This window comes from Eptatretus burgeri, chromosome 14, assembly GCF_056783735.1.
Source record: "Eptatretus burgeri isolate ZD-2024b chromosome 14, Ebu_testis_v1, whole genome shotgun sequence".
Lineage (NCBI taxonomy): Eukaryota > Metazoa > Chordata > Myxini > Myxiniformes > Myxinidae > Eptatretus > Eptatretus burgeri.
Window position 1 is genome coordinate 73,704,372 of NC_140974.1, and position 17,708 is coordinate 73,722,079.

At 43.7% G+C, this 17,708-nt stretch overlaps 1 protein-coding gene across 14 annotated transcripts in view; it reads right to left on the reverse strand.

Moving 5' to 3' along the window:
• Window positions 1-17,708, reverse strand: part of LOC147013622 (formin-binding protein 1-like) — a 163,485-nt gene that overhangs the window by 70,034 nt on the left and 75,743 nt on the right. For all 14 annotated transcript variants that reach the window (XM_085855597.1, XM_085855599.1, XM_085855598.1 and 11 more), the window contains exons 3-7: window positions 14,641-14,697; window positions 13,760-13,907; window positions 9,042-9,104; window positions 8,146-8,250; window positions 4,083-4,211 (exon numbers count right to left, since the gene is read on the reverse strand). In XM_085855597.1, the coding sequence (XP_085711723.1) occupies window positions 4,083-4,211; window positions 8,146-8,250; window positions 9,042-9,104; window positions 13,760-13,907; window positions 14,641-14,697 (502 nt within the window). The remainder of the gene's footprint in view (window positions 1-4,082; window positions 4,212-8,145; window positions 8,251-9,041; window positions 9,105-13,759; window positions 13,908-14,640; window positions 14,698-17,708) is intronic.

Sequence of the window (17,708 nt, forward strand, 5' to 3'; positions counted from 1 at the left end):
AACCAGTAATGGTCATCCTATTCCTCACCACCATCTTCACCCCCCTATCGACCCTCTATTCCTCAACAAAATTTATCAACACATTTCTCTTCACTCAGCTTCGCTACTCCCACTTGTGCATTAAAGTCCCCCACAATGCACAGTACCACCACCAGCTCAACCATTCCCATCATCCTCGCCAGTGCATCCCTGAATTCCTGCTTCTCTGCCCCAGTCCTTCCCGTTTGTGGTCCATATACCGACATAACACACACCGTTTGCCTCTATATCACCACGCATGCCATAACTATCTGTCCCTCCTAGCTTGTATCCTCCTACCAACATCCTCGCCCTGTCTCCTTTCCATCTGGTCTCCTGCACACACAACACTTCCAAACTTCTACACTGCATCATCTCCACCACCTCGACTCCTCTCCCCCGCATTGATCCCACATTCAAACTAGCATTCGTTGAAGACAAATTATTCGATATCCCCGCCATAGTAAATGACGATTAACAAACTTATATTCCCTAAGCATGTGCAATATGTATGTGAAGTTTCCCCTTGATCTGACCAGCCATTCTGGAGAAGATGTTTGAAGGTTTTAGGGTAAATTCAATATGGCCACCAAACCATGTGACCTATCATTTAGAAATTAACAAACTTCTGAAAGGATGTCTTGGGGAAAGTGTATGTGAAATTTTGCCTCAATCTGTCCAGCCATTCTGGAGAAGATTTTTAAAATTTATAAATTTTCAATCCAAGATGGCTGACGAACCATGTGACCTATGACATCATAAATTTACATTCTGCCTCCAATCCTCCAGTGGAACACGTGTTAATCGGATGAGGTGTGTTTTTCTATCCAAGATGGCTGCCAAACCATGTGACTTGTGATGTCATAATTTTTTTTTACTATGTATGCAGACATGATGGAAGATGACAGTTGCAAATTTTCACTTCGTTAGGTTATGTGATTCCAGAGAAAACATTATTTAATACTTTTATTGAATCCAACATGGCTGCCAAACCATGTGACCTATCAATTAGAAAATATCAAAAGGCACCAGTTCACCACTTGCTTGATATGTGTACCAAATTTCGTAAATATATCTTGAGGGGATTTGTAGTTAAACTCTGGAAACGAAATGTGACGGACGGACGGACGGAACCCATTTCTATATCCCCGCCAACTTCGTTGGTTGGTGGGGGATAACTACCGAGCTGAACCTCACTTCTGAACCGTTGCCCACCTGGCAGAGCCGGTCCCATCTTGATCAGTTTGGAGCGCTCAGGTCATCAATCAGCAGCGCTGCTTGGGCTGACCTGCTGGACCCACTATCCTAGCCTGTTATCATAATCTTATGTGCATGCATGCACATTGCACCACTCTCTCTCTCTCCACTCGCTCCCCACATCCCCCCTGCCCAACCCTCAAATAAGGACAGCCCCCAAAGAAGAAGAGAAGAAAGGGCTCCAGCCACAAAGGAGCCAACTATTCAGGGGAGGCCAAATTTTCAGAGAGTGATAGCAACATTGTGCAAGATCAGATTTCAGCTACTTCTGACTGTCGTGATGAAGTTAACACCGAATGAAGACTGTCCCAGACAGACACCTATTTGGACATCAGTGAATGACACTAACACAAATTGACAATGTTGTAGAATTAAAGGCCTTGAAGGAATATCACTGAACATTCACTACTTGTGAGTTAGCGTCATGTTTAAATGCTAGTAAAGCTCTGGTGCTCGTCTTATTGTACAAAAGAAGTGTGAATTTGTTTTTTTGAGGCCATTTTAAAGACTATATCACATAGGTATCATTAATAATTCCAAAACAAACTGTGCTGTTTATCTAAATGTAATAAGCAACTCCCTAGCCTAAATTTAAAGACATACAGTCCGCAAAGAGAAACAGCAGTTGTCCAGTTCAATTTTCCAGCCCCCCCCCCAAAAAAAGTGCACAAGTGAGAATCAGAAGGGTCTGGTGGCTATTTTGGATTATGGATGCCACATTGGATTTTGAGACCAAGAGCAAATAATTCCAAAATTAACGAATCATATATACCCCAAAATGCAACCATAAAAAATATTATTCCGTCGTTTGAAAAATGATTTCGGAGCAGAAAAATGTGACATTCAATGGGTAATGGTGGTCATATTGCATGTGTGGCGACAACAAATTACGATAAAATTAAGTGATTTGATAGGTTCTACCATGCAACCAGAAAAAAAGTCAAATTTCATCAGTAAAAAATAGATTTTCCAGCCAAAAAAAATGTATGCAAAGTGAAATTCAGCAGAGTTTGGTGGCCATTTTGGATTTTAGCCTCCATATTGGATTTGAGACAAAATGCAAATCATTCCCAAAGCAACTAATGATGCATATCCCGAACATGCAAGCAGAAAAAGTCGTATTTTATGGTTAGAAAATTGATTTCCAAGCATTAAAATGTGAGATTCAATGGGTATCGGTGGCCATTTTGGATTTTGGCCGCAATCTTGGAGTTGAGGCCAAATCCAGGGTGGTCCCTCAGCTAAATTGAAAAGGTATAGGATAAGGATGACGGGACGACTGACAAAACTTGGCAGGAAAAAAAACGTTACCGGTAGTTTTTTTCTTGGCTGGGACCTGTTTTTATAGCTCAGAAAATTCCAATTGCACTGAGCCATAGGTTGACATCTGAGGCTTATGGCCGAAGACCCGACGTCAATGCAGCTTCACAAAATGGTGGCCGTATGATTTTTTTCAGGTTACAATTGTGGATGGAGTCGGGTCGGCTGTCTAACCAATGGGGCGACGGCAGTCCATCCACACATACATGATACAAAAATTAACCAGCTTATAGATATCTATTAGATCATGTGACAAGGTGATTAATACACATAAAGATAACCCATAAAGAGCCAGATGTTGTGTGTGGTAAGTCAAAATTCCGATACCATGCCAAGAGTGAACCACGTGGGTGCTGAAATCTTATGGATATGCCACTACACACAACAAGGAGATATCCTAGGTATCGATTCAATCCTTCAGTTCAATCGGTGAAATCATTGCGTACAACAATGTTCAGAAACCAGCTTTGTGCCGAACTTTAAGAGGAATATAACAGTGTTCAGAACTATTGATCAAGCAAATGGACATGACCTCCTTAAAATGCAAAAATACATGAACATTCATCATCATGATCCTCCCGTTTCCAGTCCAGTGCAGCACGAAGGCCACAACTCACGTCGGGGGTTTTGGCATACTCACCATGGTTGCCAAGTAAGCCATGCTTGTAATAACTCGTCTACTCTTCGTGAAAGACAGCGTAGGATATTTACTATCTACCAACAATCGGTGCTGGCGGATAGGTCCTCCTGCTTAACGTCCTTCCGATGGACGGAGCACACAATGATGTATCTATCACCGTGCATGCGAAACACCAGGATGGTTTATAGCTGTGGTTGGTGAGTGTACATACCTTTAAGGCCTAAGCTAACCTGCCAGCTTACACGAACATGAGATTGTTATAAATGACGGAACAAAGCCATTTTATGTATTTCACAACATTGTATACGAATATTGCACAAAAAAATGGGTGCAGTGTTTCTTGCCACGAGTAGGTGAGGGGTGGGTGTTCTCAGGTACATAAAAAAACAGCTTCTGGTTTTAAAGTCACATATTATTTTAATTAAATCAATGCAATATTCTCACCTTAGAAGGTACTTCAATCATTAAGTGCTGTCATTCGTCTCTATGGATGGGCATTGCGGTCCAGACTGGATTTCAATATTCAATCATTAAGTGCTGTCCAACAGGTTAAAACACCTTTGAGTACAGTCATGCATACATATAGTTTGGAATAAATGAATAGTGATGAGGACCTTGGATTCACTTTGTCATATTCAAGTTTTTTTTTCCATTAACAACGTGTCCCAGAAAAGGATGTTGGGGTTGAGGAAGAGGGGTGGGGAGGAGTAGGTTTTCAGGTCTTTCCTCTGATACGAATAGAATCTAAATAAACGATTCTTCAATACTTTCTCCCTCCTTTCCTTGGCAGGATATTTTTTGTCAAAGCACAGTTCATTCTCTCACCTGCACCATCGATCGATCTCACCTGGAAAACAGAAGGCATGACAGTGTAGTAATGGCTTTTTTGATCTTGGTTGAACCTCTGCATCTGGGACGCGTAGTCACCCTTACTGTCCTGCATCTGTTCTTTTCGTAACAATTGGTTGTTATTTGCCTGAAGTACAGAAATGTAATATGGTATTAAATTTGCCGTGCACGTGCAAGGCATGGAGAACAAAACGACATTTTTCTTACATACGATCAGCAAGCAGCGACCGTTTATTGTGACCGGTGACATATTTTTGTTGCTAAAGTAAAAGGTAAAAAAAAAAAGAGAGGAATTTCAGGAATCTTCAAGTAATGTAAAAATTTACATCAATATTTTGATCAACTTTTGATCCTAAAAATATAAATACAGCACATAGTTTTACGGAATGACCAGCGGCTGACGGATTATGTACACCTACTGAGCAGGACACCTTGGACTATATTTGGTGGGGTTTCAAAAGAAAATATACAAGTTGAAAAAAAGATAAATTTTACCTTTTGTATGTGTTTGAAAACAAAAAAAGTGTTTAATAAACTACTAACGATGTTCTTGCGATTCGGTCAAAATCATCCTTGAATCAAATGAAAATAAAAACGGGACGTTCCACACCTTGCTGACCCCATCCTGCATGTGCATGCTCTCCTAACAAATGGTCCACCAAATGGGTGACTGCAGCCAATCAGACTGTGCGGAAAAAGTCAAGTTACACTGCATAATGGTGAAAACACCTAATTTTACGAGTGTGGAAACCCTTGTGTTCCGTGTCAGAGTTTGATGAGAGTCCTTGGGATAAATCATTTCAAAACAAAATGGAGCATTTAACAATACAGAAGCCTGCTGGGGTATAGAGATTACAGTAGTCTGAGAATGAACAATCTATATTGAAGTAGATATGCATGTGGACACTCTTATCGATGCACAGACCGATGACAGTCAGCTCTACAATCCATTCAGGAACTGGGTGAGGCTAATTATATTGCACTGCCAACAACGATTTTAACACAATAGTTTCCTCGATTTATAAAATAAAGGAACAAGTACAGATACATTCAAAGTACATCGCTCTTATGCCAAATAAGTAAATAACATATCCTCCAGCGTGTGACATCGCCAGGGTCCCTCCGGTGCCAGGCGATGCCGCTGTGCGGAACATGGAAAGGGAATTAGGAGGGAGCGTTATACAATAATTGATTGATTAATTGTGCAACCAAAATAAACAAATGATAATCATAAAATAATAAATTCCTCAATTAGTTGGCTAATACCACAGATTGGCTCTCACCCTCTCACCACAGGCAGGTCGGTGGTCGTTATGCCTTCTACCGTTCTCCTCTTTGGCCTCCGGCCCTGCTCTGTATGAGATATGCCCCCCCCCCCATATTTCCGCAGGACGCTCAAGGTCCGCCAGCAACCTCCTTCTGGTAAAACTACCAAAATCAAGAATCACTGCTCATCTTCACTCTTTCATTCCTGTTTTCATACAAAATAAAAACAGCCGAAGCTGCCTAACCAGTCTCCTTGACATCCATCCATCGATTGGGACCATACTCTGTGCAGAGCGTTGGTGCTGCTGAAGCAGTCTCCTTGGCTACGGGGCACAATCCTGGACGGGTCGCCGCTCCCACACAGGATACCAGCAAGCTGGCACTCATTTTGCTGACCTCAGAATGATGACAGGCAGAGTCAACCCCACCTACTATTAATTCAACAGCCAAGGGGGATTTGAACTCAAGATCCTAGGATCACAAGTCCACCACCCTAACCATTAAGCCAACACCAGGAAAATCTACAACATACAAAATCATAAACAGCATCATTAACTCCAATAGTGGAACAACACCATCACATGCAGTCATAACTACCACCTACAACAAACAAAATCAAAAACAGCATCACTCACTCCAACAGTGGAACAACACCCTCACATGCAGTCATAACTACCACCTACAACAAACAAAATCATAAACAGCATCACTAACTCCAACAGTGGAACAACACCCTCACATGTAGTCATAACTACCACCTACAACAAACAAAATCATAAACGGCATCACTCACTCCAACAGTGGAACAACACCCTCACATGTCGTCATAACTACCACCTACAACATGCAAAATCATAAACTGCATCACTCACTCCAACAGTGGAACAACACCCTCACATGTCGTCATAACTACCACCTACAACAAACAAAATCATAAACGGCATCACTCACTCCAACAGTGGAACAACACCCTCACATGTAGTCATAACTACCATCGACAACATGCAAAATCATAAACTGCATCACGAACTCCAACAGTGGAACAACACCATCACATGTAGTCATAACTACCATCGACAACATACAAAATCATAAACAGCATCACTCACTCCAACAGTGGCACAACACCCTCACATGTAGTCATAACTACCACCTACAACATACAAAATCATAAACAGCATCACTAACTCCAACAGTGGAGCAACACCATCACATGTAGTCATAACTACCATAGACAACATACAACATCATAAACAGCATCACTCACTCCAACAGTGGAACAACACCCTCACATGTAGTCATAACTACCACCTACAACATACAAAATCATAAACAGCATCACTAACTCCAACAGTGGAGCAACACCATCACATGTAGTCATAACTACCATAGACAACATACAACATCATAAACAGCATCACTCACTCCAACAGTGGAACAACACCATCACATGTAGTCTTAACTACCACCTACAACATACAAAATCATAAACAGCATCACTAACTCCAACAGTGGAACAACACCATCACATGTAGTCATAGCTACCATCGACAACATACAAAATCATAAACAGCATCACTCACTCCAACAGTGGAACAACACCCTCACATGTAGTCATAACTACCATCGACAACATACAAAATCATAAACAGCATCACTCACTCCAACAGTGGAACAACACCCTCACATGTAGTCATAGCTACCATTGACAACATACAAAATCATAAACAGCATCACGAACTCCAACAGTGGAACAACACCCTCACATGTAGTCATAACTACCATCGACAACATACAAAATCATAAACAGCATCACTAACTCCAACAGTGGAACAACACCCTCACATGTAGTCTTAACTACCATCGACAACATACACAATCATAAACAGCATCACTAACTCCAACAGTGGAACAACACCCTCACATGTAGTCATAACTACCATCGACAACATACACAATCATAAACAGCATCACTAACTCCAACAATGGAACAAACACCCTCAAATGTCATAACTACCATTCTTTTTGTTTTGTTTTTTTTCTCTACCAAGTTGAGGCTGGTGGAGTATTTGCTCAACAAGACTATTCACTGAGCCATTTATTTATAAGATATGCCCAAGGATTTTGTGCTTTTCCAGGTGTCACGTCTGGGTCACGCAAATGAGGTACTTAGTGAAGCAAAACAATGCTGAATATAACTCGGGTCTCGTAGAGCCGATGAGTGGAAAAGAGGGGTCGTGTTACTAATTAAACTTTTCCCTCGAACCAGAAAGGAAATAAAGGAAAAACAAAAAACAGGAATATTTATCACCACCTTTTCGGAGCATATCTGGAAGGTCATCTATATATAATGGAGCAAGTGTTTGTATGTGATCATGTATGTATATCCGTTCTTCACACATTGGTTGGACAGCTGACCTGACGTCACCCACAATTATAATCTGAAATACTTAACCTAAAGTACCCAGAGGACCCAAAAGACCCCCCCCCCACCTTCTGAGGACCCAAAAGACCCAAACGATCCTGAGGAACCAAAAGATCCAAAAATACCCCAAGGACCAAAAACACCCTCAGGACCCAAAAGACAGAAAATACCCCAAAGACCCAATGGACCCAAAATACCCTGAAGATCCTAAATGACCCCAAAAACCTAAAAGACAAAAAGACCCTGAAAGACCCTGAAAGACCCGTAAGACCCTAAAAACCCAAAAGACTGGTCTTGCAGTCTGCATGATGGCATAACAAAGTGCAAAATAAATTAAAGTACAAATTTGAATCAGAGATCCACTGCTCACCTTCTCCACATCGGCCTTGGTAGCATTGATATCATGGTCCAATTTTTCAAAACATTGAAGTGTGCGTTCAGCCTCCTTGCAGTCTCGTTCAAACCGTTTCTTGCTCTGAGGGGTGTGTGTGGATCCAAGAGCCAAGTTTACACTGGGCCCATTCATTGCATGCATGCTGGACTTCGACTGCTAACATAGATCCAATGATGTGCAAGTAATGAGACAAGATTTTCATGTACTGGGCCTATCATTTCTAACTAATCTGAATAAATAAGTGAATACGACATCGCTTACGAGGAACTTCAACGTAAGAGGAGGTTGCAAGGCCCATCAAGCCTGTTATGTGCAATGATTGCCAACCTATGTTTGTTTATCCGTGCTCTATCCTTTGAAAATGCTGAGTGTCAATCAAGGAAGCATCACGTACCATTTCAAGGTCTCTGGTATGACTCGGGCGGGATCGGGTTTGAACCGCTGACCTCCCAGACTCAGAGTGGACGCTCAAACCATTACGGCACCGAATTAGAAAGCTCAAAATCACCAACCCAATCTATAATGAGCATACATGCATTAAATATGTTTCTGGAATAATTTCAGAATTGTTGGAAGCCAACTGGATATGCGACCACACGGTCAGGATTTATAACCACTATGACCGGTAAGACTTTGTTCAGTGTTACCAGGTCCAGTGAAGACAACTTTGACGAGGCATTTTGGGAAGAGCATCCATCTCTCAGTTGTTCATTGAAGTAAACTAAAGCTCAAGAAAGACTCAACATCAGGAACATTTCCACATTGTTCAAGCTAATTGATGAACCTCAACGACATGGTCACCACAAAATGGTTATGTCTCATCGTGAGCCGAAACAATCAGCGTACATGTGTGTGCCATGGATACAACGTACCGATTCCAGGCACTTAAAGCATGCCTCCAGGTGCTGTTGTGCCTTCCGCCCCTCATGGACGTACTGTGGAGCAAAAGGTAAAGATATGGTGCAAGATATGAAAAACAACTGTGTTATAATGATAATCAGAATTAAAAAACAGGCAATTATAATAACACCAATAATAATGATAATAATGACGAGGGAGTAGTTTTAAAGCTTGCAGTAAACGTATCACAAATCCAAAATATATATTGTTCGACGGATTGCGAGGAAACCACAGACGCCGTCTGAGATGCTTAATTTAGATATAATGTTGCGGTTGTGGAAATTCACAAAACATCATACAGGTTCCCCAGAGATCAGTTATTTCAATAATTTTGTGTTTCAGGTTAGAATCCCCACCGATGTGTAAAGGGTATTGTTCGTGTGCCGGACTGTGAATCTTTGAGGTAGCCATTATTCTTTTTCTATCTTTTAATTCAAAACATCGCAACACCATCATCACCTACGACGCGAACAGACAACAACAACCATCATCTCCTCGTCCTAAACAAACAATGCCACCTCCACACCACCGTCATTAGGCGCCCCGGCGAACGATCGTGGCGTGAGCCGATTAGCATATTCGGATCATAGGAAGGCTTTCCCGAAACAAACCAGTGACATCAATCATGGGGTTTCCAGCGAGGCTTTCGAGGGGTGAGAGGTCGGAGGTGAATAGTGGGCGGAGCCCCGGTCTTGGGTGAGAGTTCAAGGGGCGGCTCGCCCAGACCTATAAAAGGGCGGAGCTCGAGCGAGTTCGTGGCAGAAGCGGGCGAGGAAGCCAGTCATGGAGAAGTCGAGTCAGCGAAGTTGGAAGCCAGTCGAGATGGAAGCAGCCAGTCATGGAGAGTCGGCATCGCGGGGAGGAGAGCGTTTGCCAGGGAGTTGCCCGAGTCCTGCCAGTTTGAGCCAGCTGCGGTGGAGCCCAGCGAGTTCGTCGGAGTCCAGGCGAGGAGAGAAAGTCGGAAGCGCTTGGGACGATGGGACAACGGCGGAGCTTGGTGGTCCAGGCGAACGGCCCTGAAGGCGGTCGGGAGACATCGCTGAGGTGGTGGACGGGTCACAAAGAACATCAACTCCAAAAGAGCAAGGACCCGTTCACTCCTCCGAAAGCGTCGCCGGCGAGGCCCGACCAAAGGCCGTGACACAAGCCGTACCATCGAGGAGAACCAAGCAGCCGCTCAGGCCGCTCGCACAGCTGCTTGAGCCGCTCGGCCGCTCAAGCGACTGGCGCGTTGCGACAAGAGGGCCAGGCAGAGACACCACGGGTCGCAGACCCGAAGGCCTTCGAGCCGTCACCCGGGGTGGCCAGGTAACCTGCACAGCCTCTCGCGAGGCCCGTTTATTTTCTGGGTTTTCGTATGAAAGTCTGTTCTGTGGCGCCTTGTCTTTGTAAGTAGAAATGATGGTTAAGTGCATGCCTGTACATAAATGAATATACATTTTCACCTTTTAGTTGTAGGCTTTTCTCGTGTCATCTCCCCTTCCCCCCATTGATTGCTTGTCTAAAAATAAATGCCCCATTGTTTGAATGTAAACCTGCTCGTTGCGTCCATTCCTCCCATTGACTTCCACGGCGCGCTCGGGAAATTAGCAGGCTGTTAAAGCCAATAAAAGTGGTCATTTGGTCCGACGGACCTTGGTGATCTCCGCTCGGGTCACGCACGGTGCGGGCACGGTAACGGCTCGCCCCGCTAAAGGTCCGTTGAGGTATAAATTCTCGGTACTTCTGTCTGCGTGGATAATTAGGTATATCGAGATTCGGCAATTAACCCTGAACCGCGTGGACAGAATATTGGCAATTTATGGTGCGTTAAGACACCCGTAGCAGGTTTCCGGAGTTGTCCGGAAGCTACGACTGCAATTCCGGTTTTCGACGGACGCGCCACTGCGGTTGGGCCGTAAGAGGTCGTGCGTGGGCAGTCGAACCGGCGGAATTCGCAACAATAATATGGTCCAGCATCCAAATTCCGCTTTACCTTCCTGGCAAATGAATCACCCCAGATAAGGACTGTGCATCCTTACGCTCTACTGTAACCAATCACAATGGCTAAGCTATATTGTTAGTGGAACGCTGGCTAATGACTAACCATAATGAAATGGCAGAGCAGAACTCTCTATTGTCAGCAATTACACACTATTGTCTACCCAATGGAAAGAGATGGTCAGGCATTTTGGAAAGCAGTTTATCAAGGATTAGCAAAGGCACATTATTTACAAGCAGGCAGTGTTTACACAAGAAAGTTCATATGCAGAAGAACATCAGCCCACTTCGCCAATCAACTTATCACTATTTTTACACATGCAGGCGCCTCAATCATTCCCGGGGAAATGAGATTAAAAAGAGTGATAGACAGAGGAAGAAATTAGATTGAGGCATTGGGTCGGCCGCTCGATCACCCGATGCAAGCCGGCGGGCTTACATTTGTCCCAACATAGGAAGGGGGAGGGAAAGAAAGAAGAAAAGGGTGGAGGATGTAGTGCGCAGTGTAGGGAGAGGTGCAGGTGAATGCTTGTCATGCTTTAGAGGAAAGTGTGAGATGCTGGTCAATAACCCAGCCCTAAACGGGACGAGGGGTTAATTGTTGAGTATTCTCACGCATTCAAAGTGAATAGATTAGTAGTAGAGAAAGGCAGAGATAGAAAGTGTAAGTCAGTGTGTTAGCCGGCTCCAGCATGGTATATTCTTCACCATCCAGAACTTTTCTTTTTAATTTTTATTTAATTTTTTTTTGTCTGAGCATGTAAAGGGATAAAAGTACGTGCTCATGGCCAAGATCCATGCTCGTGCATCATTCAATCACACCTGTAGCGTCACATCAATTTAAGGCAGGCAGGGAATGGTTGGTGGCGTACATTGAAGCATAATAGCTTGTTGCGTAATCTTTGTTCCTGATGGTAAGAAAAGCAAACTCCTTTGTGGTACATCACTTGCACAATGATTTGGATAATCAGCATATGCATAGAAAGATCAAGGAAATTTTGTGTTGTGCAATGTATAATTACCTCCGCCGCCAAAAGTGGACAGTGATTGTGTTTTCACCCGGTCTCTGTCTGTCTGTTTGTCTGTCTGTGAGCAGAATATCTCAAAAAGTTGTGGACGGATTCGGACAAAACTTGGTGGACAGGTTGGGTGTGTGACAAGGACGAATTGATTAGACATTGGTGAAGATACAAATTCAGATCCAGATGCGAGAAATTTTTAAGTGATTCTTTACCATTGAGAGATCGTGCCAAAAACGATGTACAACATGAGAACAGCACTTGGTGGAGCGCATACCTCCACCAGACTGCACAGTTTGCATTTTGTATCCCACCGATAGGTCAGATCTGGATCCGAACCATAACCAATATCTAATCAACTTGTTCTTGTTACCGACCAAACTCATCCACCAAGTTTTGTCATAACTCGTCCCCAACTTTTTGAAATATGCTGCATGTCGTTTTTGGCCTCATCTCTCAATGGCGAAGAATCACTTACAATTTCAAAATTTCTCGTATCTAGAGCCGGGTCTTCACTAAAAACGAATCAATTCGTCCTCGTCACAGAACCAACCTGTCCAGCGAATTTCGTCCGAAACCGGCCATAACTTTTTGAGATATCCTGCTCACAGCCAGACAAACAGACAGACAGAGACGGGGTGAAAACATCACCTCCTTCCACCTTTGGTGGCAGAGGTAGTGATAAAAGTGATCTCTGACCTTCAGTATGGTTTCCATCCAGTTTCATTCCATGATAACCATGAACTCAAAAATCCACTGAGCTGTGGACGTGAACGGAGGAATTTGCAAGTTTTTCGTTTCCAATTTAGTCTTTGCTATAATTTAGCGGTGTGTCAGCAACTGCTTCATGCCACGGTCCTGAGTTTCTGTTAACATGGATCACACCATTAAATTGTGAGGAATCTGATAACTATAAATACGAATTCCCGTCCAAGGAACTTTGACGCAGGAGAAGGCTATTAAGCAGATGAAAGCCAGTGCTAGGATTGCCGACCTACGGTCATTTGTCTGTGCTCTATCCTTTTAAATGCAGAGCGTGAAGCAAGGAAGCAGCACGTGCCACTTTAAAAGTCTTTGCTGTGACTCTACCGGGGTTCGAACCACTGACTTCCCCGACCCAGAGCGGACGCGCCAACCGTTACACCACCTGGTCTAGTTAAACTGTGTGTTTTGCTCGTTTCACATATTCTCTTGTCCTCTAAAACTTTCCTTTATTTGCTTTCGCTTTTGATATCACGCATGCAACAACATCTATGTGAACATTCGTAGTTCTGAAGAAGAGTCTTCCACATAGGTTGACAGAAAGTCTGTGCCCCATCATTTGTTCATGCTTTCTCTCGACATCCAATTAAATGTTAATTCAAAAAGAGTGGAAGCAATCAACATCAGAACAAAATGCTCCCCCTAACCCCCCAACCCCTTCCCTTGTCTCTTTAAACTTTAAAGCAAGCCTTTTGTCATTGACCATTGTTAAGATTAACACAGGACGGCACATTAGCAGCACTGTCTTTTCCAGTGGCGGTGAAAACGGTTGAGGAATGTGATGGATACTGGTATTGTACACACCAATTATCTCACTGGTGTGCGACAACATTCGAGTTGCAATATAAAGTGCTGTAACGAAGAAACCTCAACATTAAAAGATATATTTTGCTATATATAAATGGATTGTGTGCTTGTGCAAAACGCACGGCCTTGCGTTCTGCTTTCAGTTTCTGAGAGTGTTGGTTGAGTTCGGCCTCCACGACTCCCAGGAGGCACTCGGCCACGACTTCCCTCTGTCCCGCATAATCTGATAGTTCACTGAGGACAGCCAGGAAGGCTCGACATGAAGAGAACCTGTGGGAAACGGATGGAAGAACAGAGGATATAAAAAGACAAAGAGGAAAAAAAAATGGAGTATAAAACTGCATTGTCACCTTCGGTTGTGGTCAAGTGGAAGTACAAACTTTACGATCAGTCAAGGAAAACAACCGAGGCCTTACTGACCTCATTAACAAAACACTTTTTTTTTAATTGTTTAAATTTTACACGATTTTCTTCAACCGAACAAAGGTGCAGCTTTTTTAAAATAAAAAAATAAACCACTGCACATTGCTGTCAAATTACATCAGGTGAGCAACAGTCAATTTTAACACGTCAACAGAATTCACTAAACTTTACCAACTACCAACTCGTATCTCAGACTTGCTTAACCACATAATTGATGTGCATTGTCTCAAGGTCCAAAGGGTACATGACATGCAAACGGACAGACCACATGACAGAATCCTGACCAAATTGGATCATAACCGTTTCAAAAGTTTCTCTCATTAGTTATAAAGGAATTCATAGAAGGAAAGGATAAATAAAATTAAAAAGCACTATACAAGTGCACACAAGGAACTGTGAAGAGAAACTGAGTGGATTAAGAATGGAAGGTGAAATGAAATAAAAGTTGAGAGTAAGGGAGAAGAGACAGGAAGATGTCGCAAAGAAACGAAGAGAGGAGGGAGAAGGTGCAGAGTTGAAGACACAGTTTGAGAATATCACGTGTTGATATGGCTATGTACAAAAGGGAAGAGGAACTCACTTGTACTCATCCTCATCCTTAGAATTTCGCTTCGGCTGGAATTTCTTAACCAGGTTCCTGTAAAAAACACGGACAATTGAACAGGTCAGTGGAAAGTCTGCAAAAGAAACTGCAGTCAACAAAGCAAGGGTTGAGTGTGTTGAATAGACGGAGAGTTGGAATGTTCAAACTAGTTGCTCGTTTCGCATATTTTTGCGAAATACGATGTTGAACTACTAAAACCACCGGTGCTGTCACATGACATAGGCAGGACAGCGGCCTCTGGTTTTTGGGGGTTTTTTTGCCTCTCCTACGGTTGAGCTCTCTCTGCCTTCTGCCTCTCTCCAGTACCTCCGGTACACTGAAGCATGATCTTCCAGTAACCCCCTCTTCATTTAACTCCCAAAATCCAGGCTGCCTTCACTCCTCAACTCTGGTTCCTCGCTTCTCCTGTCTGTGGAGTCACCTCCCTGAAGGCCCAGTCACACCTTGACGTTTTAGCCAGCTTATGCCGATTTTTGAAAAATTTGTCTAAAACGCTGGCACATGTTGAATACTGTGACATCCACGGGACTTGAACAGTCCCGCCAACGTAGAACGAGCCGAAATGATGGAGGCGGTTTATTTTTTTATAACCCAAAGATGGCAGTTTTAATCGCTCTACAGCAAACGGGACGAGGAAGGTGGCACGAGTCGCTTTTCACAGAGTTAATAATGTTTATTTCTCTAACCAGAAATAATAATAAGACTCGGCAAGAGGAGGGATCCGGGGCGATTCGACGGGATGGTGGTGTGGGTTCGGGCGTGGGGAAAACACAAACAATTCCAATGGATATACAAATCTCAAACCCTCTAAGGCACCAGGTACACACACACACACACACACACACACACACACACACACACACACACACACACACACACACACACACACACACACACACACACACACACACACAACGTAGCTGGTCCTGGTGGTCAGGCTGGCCCTTGGTGTCGACGCAAAAGTCCCTGGATTGACGCCGGATGAGCTGGCGTTGCGCTCGTCAGGGGCAGGAGACACCGTGGTGCTGTTCCTGGTGGTGTTGACCTCCTGGTGTAGGCCCAAGACCACTCACCACCGCCAGGGAACCAGTTCTGGTGCCAAGATGCGAGCAGGAGAGGGAGGCAGGTCCGCCCGCCGTTCGGTCCCGTACTCCGAACCAGCAGAACTCCAGAGCCAACCGAGGTGAGGCACGAGGCACAGCTTGGCCACGAGGCACGACGAATCGAGGAACGAACCAGCGCAACAAGAGAGCACGCTCCGAGACCCAGAGCCTCGACCAGATGCTTTCTTTTTATGACTCCTCTTCCACTTCTTTTCCCGAACAGAACCTTTTTATCCTCGAGTCCTCGTCACTTCCAATCGAGCCGTTTTATTGGCCCTCCGCCGTCACCTTCCGCCAATCGTGATCACGGGGCGGAGCCATCCGCAGCACTGTCCTGTTACGTCACGGCAAGCCTACAGGGAATACTAAAAGGGTTTACACAGACACACTTACCCTAATCCGTCTCCCTATCTAATTACGTGACAATTATCATTTCCCCCTTGAAGAAATGGACATTTACTAGACAACTTATTACCACTGAATTGCTAGTTATTCCATTGAGATCCTGGTAAACTCGAACAGCATGGCATACCTAATTAAACATCCTAATTACCCTTTGAATGCATACCCCCCCCCCCCTCAGACGCAACAATACGTTATGGGTAAGTTTTGGAAACATTGAGAGCACGCTGAAAAACACTGCCATACGTCGTAGTACGCTGGCTTTCATCGTGGTACTTTGCGGTTGTCCTCAAATTTTAGCATGCTTGAAATTTTACGACTTATGCCAGCGTATGACTCACAAGTTCCGCTATGCTGGCCATAAGTTGTAGACACGTTATGCGATCGTTGACACACGTCGAGACACGTTACTTGTAAGTTAATCATAAGTTGAAACATGTCGAGGTAATGTTTAGCATACCCGAAACTTATTTCTAACATGAGTAATGTGTTGTTGGCACGTTACGCGATCGTTGACACATGTCGACACACGTTACTTGTAAGGTACTCATAAGTCGAAACACGTCAAGGTAATGGTTAGCATCAGTGTTCCAGACTCCCTGTTTTTTGTTTTTTTTCTTCGGTATGACGGTGATGTTGACACTTCGATTTCTAGTGCGGTTATGATTTAAATCGTTGAGCGGCAGCCTATTAATTATATTATATTATAACCGCACTAGAAATCGAAGTGTCAACATCACCATCATACCGAAGAAAAAAAGAAAAAAAAAGAAAAAAAAAAAGCCCAGGGAGTTTGGAACACTGACGCTAACCATTACCTCGACGTGTTTCGACTTATGAGTAACTTACAAGTAACTTTTGTCGACGTGTGCCAACGATCGCATATCGTGCGTACAACTTATTCCCATCGCATGCGGAACGTGTGAGGCATACGGCAAGTACGTCGTAAAATTTTTAACACGTTTAAAATTTCAAGACGTACTCCACTTACTACGACGTATGATCGCGTACTTTAGCATTCTATTCACGTATACCAAACTTACCCATACCGTATTTGACGTGTGCCAGCGTTTTAGACGCATTTTTCAGAGGTCGGCATACGCTGGCAAGATCGCCAAGGTGTGACTGCGATGTTGACACTTCCATTTCTCTGGCGGTTATGATTTGAATCGTTGTGCGGCAGCCTTTTAATAGGCTACGCCACGTGATCGTCGGCGATACGCTGCCGCGCTATGCATAAGTTAGACTAACGTTGGGCATAGGTTGTGAACGCCGACAACAGGCTAAGCATTCGTTGGTATAAGTTATCTATAAGACAACGAAACGTTCTGTGTCCGTTACTAATATGTTATGCATACGACCAACCCGTTATGAATACGTCCGAATCTTAAAAAAAAAAAAACATCAAAAGTTCAGCGTAAGCCAGCGTTTTACATATATTTTGATACGTTGCCATTGCTGGCTAAAACGTCAAGGTGTGACTGGGCCTTGAGGCTTTGCTTTCCCACATTTCCCTCCATTGCTTCAAGCAGGTAGTGC